This window comes from Hippocampus comes, unplaced genomic scaffold (genome assembly GCF_001891065.2).
Source record: "Hippocampus comes isolate QL1 unplaced genomic scaffold, H_comes_QL1_v1.1 scaffold245, whole genome shotgun sequence".
Taxonomy (NCBI): Eukaryota; Metazoa; Chordata; class Actinopteri; order Syngnathiformes; family Syngnathidae; genus Hippocampus; species Hippocampus comes.
This window is the reverse complement of record NW_017805834.1, coordinates 328,336-337,231: the sequence shown is the minus strand read 5'-3', so window position 1 is coordinate 337,231 and position 8,896 is coordinate 328,336. Positions and strand designations below refer to the sequence as shown.

At 40.1% G+C, this 8,896-nt stretch overlaps 1 protein-coding gene across 5 annotated transcripts in view; it reads left to right on the top strand.

The window, feature by feature from the left end:
* Positions 1–6,026, top strand: part of LOC109526473 (SRSF protein kinase 3-like) — a 45,784-nt gene extending 39,758 nt beyond the window's left edge. For 3 of the 5 annotated variants that reach the window (XM_019887763.1, XM_019887761.1, XM_019887766.1), the window contains 7 exons: positions 2,644–2,677; positions 2,776–2,994; positions 3,306–3,403; positions 3,508–3,615; positions 3,696–3,765; positions 5,098–5,190; positions 5,258–6,026. In XM_019887763.1, the coding sequence (XP_019743322.1) occupies positions 2,644–2,677; positions 2,776–2,994; positions 3,306–3,403; positions 3,508–3,615; positions 3,696–3,765; positions 5,098–5,190; positions 5,258–5,442 (807 nt within the window). In that variant the 3' untranslated portion in view covers positions 5,443–6,026. The remainder of the gene's footprint in view (positions 1–2,643; positions 2,678–2,775; positions 2,995–3,305; positions 3,404–3,507; positions 3,616–3,695; positions 3,766–5,097; positions 5,191–5,257) is intronic. The other 2 variants (XM_019887762.1, XM_019887765.1) reach the window with 2 other exon arrangements.
* The last annotated feature ends 2,870 nt before the right edge of the window (positions 6,027–8,896 follow it).

The following is an 8,896-nucleotide window of genomic DNA, read 5'->3' as shown; positions in this document are numbered from 1 at the left end:
ATATATATACACACACACACACACACACACACACACAGAGTCATACCTTGGTTTTCGACCATAATCCGTTCCAGAAGGCTGTTCGAAAAGCGATTCGTTCGAAATCCGAAACTACTTTATTAGCCCCTGATTAGGGGCGAACGCACGATGCAGAAATAACAAAAAAAAAGTCAGATTTGCGTAAATCACAACAAACACGCAAGTATGCAGTAAGAGTGGTTACAATTGCATGACTGTTCGTGTTTTATGTTGTGCTGTGTTACACATTTTATTTCATGTTAACTGTTTTGTGTAGTGCAGGGGTGTCAAACTCATTTTACATGGTGGGCCAAATACGGCCTCGGTAGATGTCAAGTGGGCCGGACCATTAAAATGACACCATACTTTAACCAAAACAATATGTCTTTCCTTTGTTTTGGTATAAAGAAGCACAAGAACATTAGGAAAATGTTGAAATTTAATGAACATATCTTTTACAAAACATTTCATGAAGCACCTTACATTTCCTTCGACAAATGTGCAATTTACTTTTATCATTCACATATATGCATTGCAACTGATCCCACTGATTGTACAAACTTTAACAAGTAATTGGTATTGAAAAATATAGTAATGCACTTTAAGATTAAACAAGATTCATAAAGAAAGCAAGTTTTAAAGCATTTACACGTGCATATAAAATCTAAATGTAATCCCTGCCTACACCTTACAAACTAAGGAGAGTGCTATTAAATGTGTAAATGTGAGAGTGCTATTGATAGCGTCTGCTGTCATGGGTCTGTCTCAGTGACAGACTGAGGCTGCTGCTGTCTTCTTCTCTGATCAAAACAGTGTCCCCTTGCGGATACACAATGAATTACACCTTATTAAAAATATTAATTCTGTGTCTTTATGCATTTTTTTCACTTTTAAATTATCCTGCAGGCCTGATGCCGCAGGTTTGAGGAGCTTTCTCTGGAATCTTTTTATCAAAGCACAAAACGAAAAATGTTCATGGGCCAACTTTATAATGTCACGGGGAGACTTATTTGTGAGCGGTGGGGGTTTGTGGGGAATTCATGCATTTTGACCTCTAGTTTCCTGTGAGCTTCACATTGCAAATATTAGCGTGAATAGGAAGACAAGACACCCTTTTGTGTCTCTTCCTCTTCGAGTGAACCATTGCAGTGAGACGTCCTTTGTTGAGACAAGAGGAACATCATTATCATTTGCTTTATGGTCATTCGTTTTGGTTACCCGAACTTTTTAAGAATTTAAGATAATGCTACAGGCAACTTAGTTTTCAAATAACTTCATAGCCCAAACAAAGCAAAAAACTGAGACTTGCAGAGTAACATTAATATTTGTCAACTGTGGGCTTGTGAAGCCCACTCTTGTGATTAAAGGTTATATAAATACATTTTACTTGATTTGTATTTCCTTCAAATCACGACAGCAGTAAAACAGCAGTGGTCCCTCAATTGAAAGTGATCGCTGAACCTTTTGTCAATTTATTTTTTGCTTTGGCTTGCTTGCCTGCAGAATTTTGAGAAGTGACCGCTGGATTGATTGATAGTGAATAATTTTCCTAAAAAAGAGGGCAATTGCATGCTTTAATCTGTTTACTGCCACACCCGATTTTACTGAGAAACTGAAGAAAACAGAGAATTGCACATTATATATTATGAACCACATTTAGTTTAACCTCTTTTCAACATACCCCATTTATGTTTTCACCGTTATAAGGTTCACATTTCAAAGTCTCAATTTCACGTAGTTCATTTTCCATTTGCCGAATTTGGTTACAACAAACACCTTAATAACGTAAACTTCATTATAACGACCAGATTTTTCCCACAAAGTAGTGAAAATGGCTTCGTTACAACGAACCGTGGGAAGCTAACTGCCACCGCAAACTTGCTTATGAACAAAATGTACAGCGTGTGCTTCCCCTCCGTCACTGATCGATTCGTACGTTGTTGTACTTCCGAAGGCACATGGTGTGAAAACATGTCTGGTAAACGGAAGCAAATCTCACTCTCTGTGAGGGCTGAAACTGTCTCTCACTTTCGAAAGGGAGTCTCCCAGATGAAGCTGAGCAGAGACTATGAATTGGCAAAGTAAACGATTTCGACAATCACGCGTAATGGCAACAAAATCATGGCAGACTTCGAGGACAACAAATTGAAAGATGATGGTCAACGGATTTGGGGCGCAAGGTTGATTGGTTTGTTGCTTTTGTAAACTGAGGACATTTGGGTCTCAGATCAAAAGATGAAAAGGAAACTAAACTTCAGAAGTCCAGCTTTTTATTTCATGGTGTTTATGCCTTCATGTGTTAAACAACTCACACCTTTTGTTTGAAGCCTCCCGACTTTTCAAGTGAGCAAAAGTATTTGTGTGTGTGTGTGTGTGTGTGTGTATTTATATATATATATATATATATATATATACATATATATATATATAGAGAGAGAGAGAGAGAGAGAGAGAGATATTTTTAGATATATAGATATTCAGTATATGTCTATGTGTGTGTGTATGGGTGTCACACCTGAGTGTAAATCACAGGAGATGCCAAATAATGGGAAAAAAATGCAATTTATACAAAACAAAAATACAATCAAATCGCAATCACTAACATTGTCTTGTCTTTGTGTTCAGAAAATGGATGAGGAAGATGACACACACACTAACTGTGAGTACACACCATCGTACTACATAATTCCAAACAGAGATACACGTGCTCACAGACATTATTGTGGATTTAAATAAAAATAATGTTTGCGTCCACAGGCCAGCCTATCGTCAACGGCAACACTTCCTGCACTGCAACCAACGACAAAGTGAGCCCAATTTCTTCTTGTTCTTTGTTGGAGTACAGTTGCAACGGCCACGGCCCCAGGCGATTTTCCAGCCCCGCGTCCGTCGTCTCGGGGTTCTCCAGCTCAGTGAACTCAGCCACGTCAGAATCAACACTATCCACACAGTCAGGTTACTCCGGTGGACAAGACTGTGAGAACACACTCCCACTCGAGAAGACAATCGACCTTTCGCCAAGACCCCTCCTGCTTGCTCCTCTTTCAGCATCCACCATGACATTTCCACCTTCTGCACTCTCTTTGTTTTGGAAGAGCATTGGTTTTAATTCGAAAATAAAAGCCAACATCAGCTCTGTTCTCCTCTAGTGCAATTGGCCAGTCCGTGTTTGGGGTGTGGCTTAGCGAAAGGTCAATTGAACAGCACACATTACAGCAACCGGGTTTTGAAAAAAAGGAATGGGACTTGTCAAAGTTTGTGTCGCTTGTGCATGTGCGTGGTCACAGTGGTTAGCGCGTCAGACTTCATCCTCAGTCCTCTTGAGCCTCAAAATGCCAACAAACTGCGAGTGAAGATTGCTGATTTGGGAAACGCCTGCTGGGTGGTGAGACTCTTCCTATGCTCACGTATTCACTGCATCACAACCTCTTTCTGAACAAATAACCAATCACACTGCCCGTTCCACCCTCTCTGTTTCCGCGCCCCCAGCACAAGCATTTCACTGAGGACATTCAGACAAGACAGTACCGTGCCCTGGAGGTTCTGATTGGAGCAGAGTATGGACCGCCGGCTGACATCTGGAGCGTTGCCTGCATGGTACAGACATGCATGCACACCGCAAAAAGCATGCCTACATACACCGAGTCATGTGATTGCGTTTGTTTGGACTATTTCAGGCGTTTGAGTTGGCCACGGGTGATTATTTATTTGAACCTCATTCTGGAGAAGTCTACACAAGAGATGAAGGTAACGGTCGCATGTGCACACACATGAAAGGTCGCCAGGTATATAATTTGGGAGTCTCGTTAACATAAGTGAAACACCCTCGGTCACGCATCAAAATCAACAATAAACGCCATTTCGGCTTATAAGTGTAGATGGACATCGTCATGTCGTGACTCTTCTGCTGCAGTCTGATTGTCATCCCATTTGAGGTTCCGACGGTCTCTGCTGATGCCATTTATTGGGAAGTAACACTGTTGCTTTGGTTAAGATACTTGGAGGCTGTTGGGCAGACATGAGTGAGGTGAACTACCATAGATGGAAAAACGTTTTCAGTTTTTCTTCTAAATTTTTTTGACCAATTCCAAACATTCCAACATGAAATTGTTCGTCTCATCCCTACTGATACCCAAAAAGTACACAAACTAAAAAAATTCTACATTTTCGCCTTTACAATGGCCACTAAAAAAATTACATAATTTTTGCTTTTGCTCCTACAATTGTTACAGATTTTGACCGATTCAAACCTTCCAACATTAAATTGTTCAGCTTATCCCTCCTGAAGCCCAAAATTCCCATTTACCCCAAAATTCGACATTTTCCCCATTAACGTACCCACAAACTTTTCCAAATGTACTATTATTTGGTTTTTCTCCTTCAACTTGAAACTGTTCATCTTATTCCTACACGTACATTTTTTCAAAATTCCAAAATAAAAGCCAGAATTTATTTTTGTTTTGGTTTTATGCAATTCTTTGGATTTGAAACAATTTCAAATTCAATATCTTTCCACATCATTCAAAATCATTTCAAGTTGTTCCACAAATTTTAATTCAGCGTCTCAGCCTTTACACACAGATTCTCCAGAAATTGCATTCCCTGCTTTTTTTTCGTGGCTCTAGTCTACATAGATCACACAAGGGAATCACTTTTTAACTGAATAATAAATTATATTTTATAAAATTACAATACAGCAGAGTTATTTTTAATCATGTTACTTCCTGTACCTAGCTCAAATTCATATTATAAATATGTATTGTTAAGGAACCAGTATCCCAGTAAATGTACTGGTCTCAATTTTGGGGGGGAGGTCAATAACCAGCCTTCGGTGGCATGAGAGTATCTTACTGAATGTGTGTGCATGTGTGCGTGCGAGCAAACAAAAATAAAGAACTGTGAGTGTGAGTCTTTCAATATTATGTGAGTGATTCAGGAGTGTGTGTGAGACAGTGTGTCAGTGCTGTATTGTGTATGAGAGCATTTCAGTTGTGTGTGAGATGGGTAATCTTGAATTCTGTCCCCTATGGCCCTTCATACACACACTTAGTGCAGAGAGTAATGATGATTCATTTTCAGATCACATTGCTCACATCATTGAGCTGCTGGGCCCCATCCCTTTGCCATTCGCCTTGTCTGGGAAATACTCCAGAGAATACTTCAACAGACGAGGTGAGCCCACCCTTAAGTCCTTGGCGTACTTGTACAATATCTGATATGATCTGTACATGGGCATCAGGTGACCTTCGCCACATCTCCAGCCTGAAGCCGTGGGCTCTCTTCGAGGTCCTCTTGGAGAAATACGAGTGGCCTCTCGACCAGGCCGCTCAGTTCAGCGACTTTCTGTCCGGCATGTTAGAGATGGAGCCGGAACGCAGGGCGACCGCCGCCGAGTGTCTGCAGCACGCTTGGCTTCAGCCATGAGCGCTTGTGTGTGTGTGTGTGTGTGTGTGTGTGTGTGTGTGTGTGTGTGTGTGTGTGTGTGTGTGTCGTCACGATGGCGTGAGTAATGTTGAAAGTGGACTCTTTGCTTTATGTCACTCAATGGAAGGGATACCACAACCGCAAACCAGGGTTATTATAGTTTGGGAATTGTCATTATAGTTAATAATTTTTTTGGAGTTTTATTTCAGTTTTATTTTTTATTTTTTGAAAAACACTTGTAGTTTAGTTTTGGTTAGTTTTAGTGTTAGTTTTCATTTATTTTTTAAAAATGTGTATTATGTGCAAGGAAAAACAAAACTCGATGTTAAATATTGTGTAGTGAAAGTTTAACAATATCAAAAAAAAACATTATAAAAGCATACAGTGCAGGTACTGTATAACAGTCCACAGACTTAATCACAATTAATTGCAGTGCACAATACCGCTTCTAAAGTTAGATGGATCACTAGGATGCCTTGTTTGCCAGGTTGCCAACTTGTATGACGTGTGGCTTGAATTCCTAGTAAGTATAAAACCCGATTGTACAGTGTACCATTTTTTTTTATACTCTCTGTATATTTTTTTCATATATGAGCCAAAAAATGAAAACACTACTTACCTAGCATTGTATTTCTGGCTGAGTTACATGAGGGGCAGGGGAGCCATTCGAGCCAAATGTCAAACAGTCAAACTTGTCGCCTTGAAGCGATGTCACTTGTTGTGACTCTTTATTGGTTGCTGCTAGATCAATGGTTCTTAACCTGGGTTCGATCGAACCCCAGGGGTTCGACGGAGCCTCTGCCATGGAGGTTAAGACACACCGACTCAACATGCCAATTAGTTATTACACACCCGCAGCAGATGGTGACATTACATTGCTTGTCCAATCAGTGCTGTGGGAAATTTAGTTTGCTCAGTAGTCAACATGTGACTGCCGTGATAGTATGTCATGCACGGTTCATTTTGTGCACTTGAAATTGTATTTACTTTTTTCTGTTTTTAAATGTATTTTTTTATGTCTTGAATTTGTAAAAAAAAAAATCATATTTTTATTTTTCACTAATGAAGGGTTTGATGAATGTGCATTTGAACTGGTTGGGTTCAGTACCTCCAACAAGGTTAAGAACCACTGTGCTAGATGGTGTTGCTTCTGTGCAACACACATTCAAAGGACTTCAACTCCCAGATGACTGAAGTCCTTCTTCCGGCTAATACCGAAATCAATACATTTAAAATAAACCTCAAAGGCTCATGCATTACATTTATTGCCAAAGACAAAGAAAACAAAATACATTTCTGCTATAATTACAGTTGGTTTGAAATTAGTTTTTGAAAACATAAAATGCAGTGCCAGTTTTCGTTTTTTTAAAGCATTTTCTTTATTTTGTAAACAATTTTGTTTTCAACGTAACTTCATTTCATTCGTTTTCGTTTAATAAAATAACCTTTCCTCGCACTAAGTTGACGCTAGTGTCATAAAGCTGCATCACACTCCTTCCTGTTTGGCTTAGGTTTCAAACTTGGTGCTTTGTGTCTGCCTTCTTCTGAATAGGCCATTTGAGACATGATGAGCTGATCGAGTACACGTTTTTAACGTACCCGAGTGGACTCCTTGTTTTTGCCTTAATTTTGGAACTTTGACGAATAGTTTTGATTGAGCTCGTGTTCTTTGTGACCACCAACAAGCAACTTCCTGCTGTGTGGATGAGCTTCCTGTTGTGAATAATGAGTGCCTTTAAATCAACCCTGATCCTTGACTGCCTCACAGTGACTTTTTTTTTAAAGACATGTCCACCTTTTGTGTGAACTGTTTCTTCTGTACAAAAATAAACTCAAAAGCACCACTGATAGGTTGGCTCAGTTTTGGATGAAGTGAGAGTATGCTGCCCTCTCTTGGTAAGGGCATACACTTATGTATCGTGCCATGAACAATTCTCCAACCATCCATTTCCCAATATCTCACGAGGGTCGCAGCCTGGAGCCTATACCAGCTGTCTTGGGCATTCGGTGAGGTACTCCCTGAAATGGTTGCCAGCCAATTGCAGGTCACACATAGACAACCATTCACAATCACACCTCGGGACAATTTGGAGTGTTAAATGAACTTACCGTGCATGTTTTGGAATGTGGGATGAAGCCGTAATACCCCAGGAAAACCTACACAGGAACGGGAAGAGCATGCAAACTCCACGCATCAAAGTCAGAGTCTGGAATCGAACCTTACACCACTGCAGTGTGAGGCGGACGTGCTAACCAGTAAAACACCGTGCCTCCAATTCTCTTCTTAAACTTTTTTTGTTTTTGCATTTTTTTACCCATCTTAATAGTTCAAGTAATCAAACAAATACAGTATATATATATATTTATATATATATATATCAGACAAATCAAATAAACATAAAAAACAATGTTTAAATAGTGAATTTTATGAATGAAAAAAAAAATCTAAATTCGCTGGCCTTGTGTAAAAAAAAACATTTTCCCCTTCACCTAATAACTGGTTGGGTCACATTCATCAGCAAAAACTTTAGTTGTTGTTCGTGTGTTCTGTACCTGGCAATGAGTCTTGCACATCTTTGGGCATGGCCACCTTTACCAACTCATAGACTGCATGGTTGACCATCAGATAAAGGCCCTCCTCCCCAACTCTAACTGAGATGCTTGCCTCATTTTTCAAATATTGACAAACCGATCATCACACAAATTTATGCTTTTCATCAATTTTAATAAATAGAATAACCAACAACTCAAAAGGTTTGCACACTATACTATGCCGTGAAAGAATACTTGCCCTCTTCCTAAGTTCTGTTTTCTTCGCATACTTATCACACACAACCATGTCAGTTCATTAAACCAATTTTAATACTGTATCACACTGAGACAACCGAAGGAAATACAAAATGCCATTTCTATATCACAATTTAATTTATTGAGACACACATAAAACATCCAAACTTACCTGTCCCTCTGTGAAAAAGTAATTGCCCCGTGAACTTAATATCTGGTTGTGCCTTGGCAGCAATAAGGGGTGTTCACACGGCAAGATTTGCTCCAGCGCTACGCCGGCGCTGCGCCAGTAGAGCGTTCACACGTGCAAATTTGCTCCGGTGTAGCCCCGGAAAACAGCTTACACCGGAGCAAATTTGACCCACCTCAGGGAGGTGGTTTAAAAATTTGCTCCAGAGCAAATGCTCGTTTGCGGGGCAGCACCGATGTAAAATGGTACGTGTGAACGCTACAATTTGCTCCGGAGCAAATGCTCGTTTGCGAGGGGGGAGTAGCCTCGCTCGCATGAGAAGAGTTGATTACGTACCGTGAGAATGCGTTGCTTTCGAGCTCTGTCGGACTTCCGTCATGTGTTTGTTTAATAACAACACAAGACATGGCTGGTAACATAGCAAGCACCTCTTGGGTTATACCATCTCAACTAGAACGGGGGTGGAATAGTCCCCAA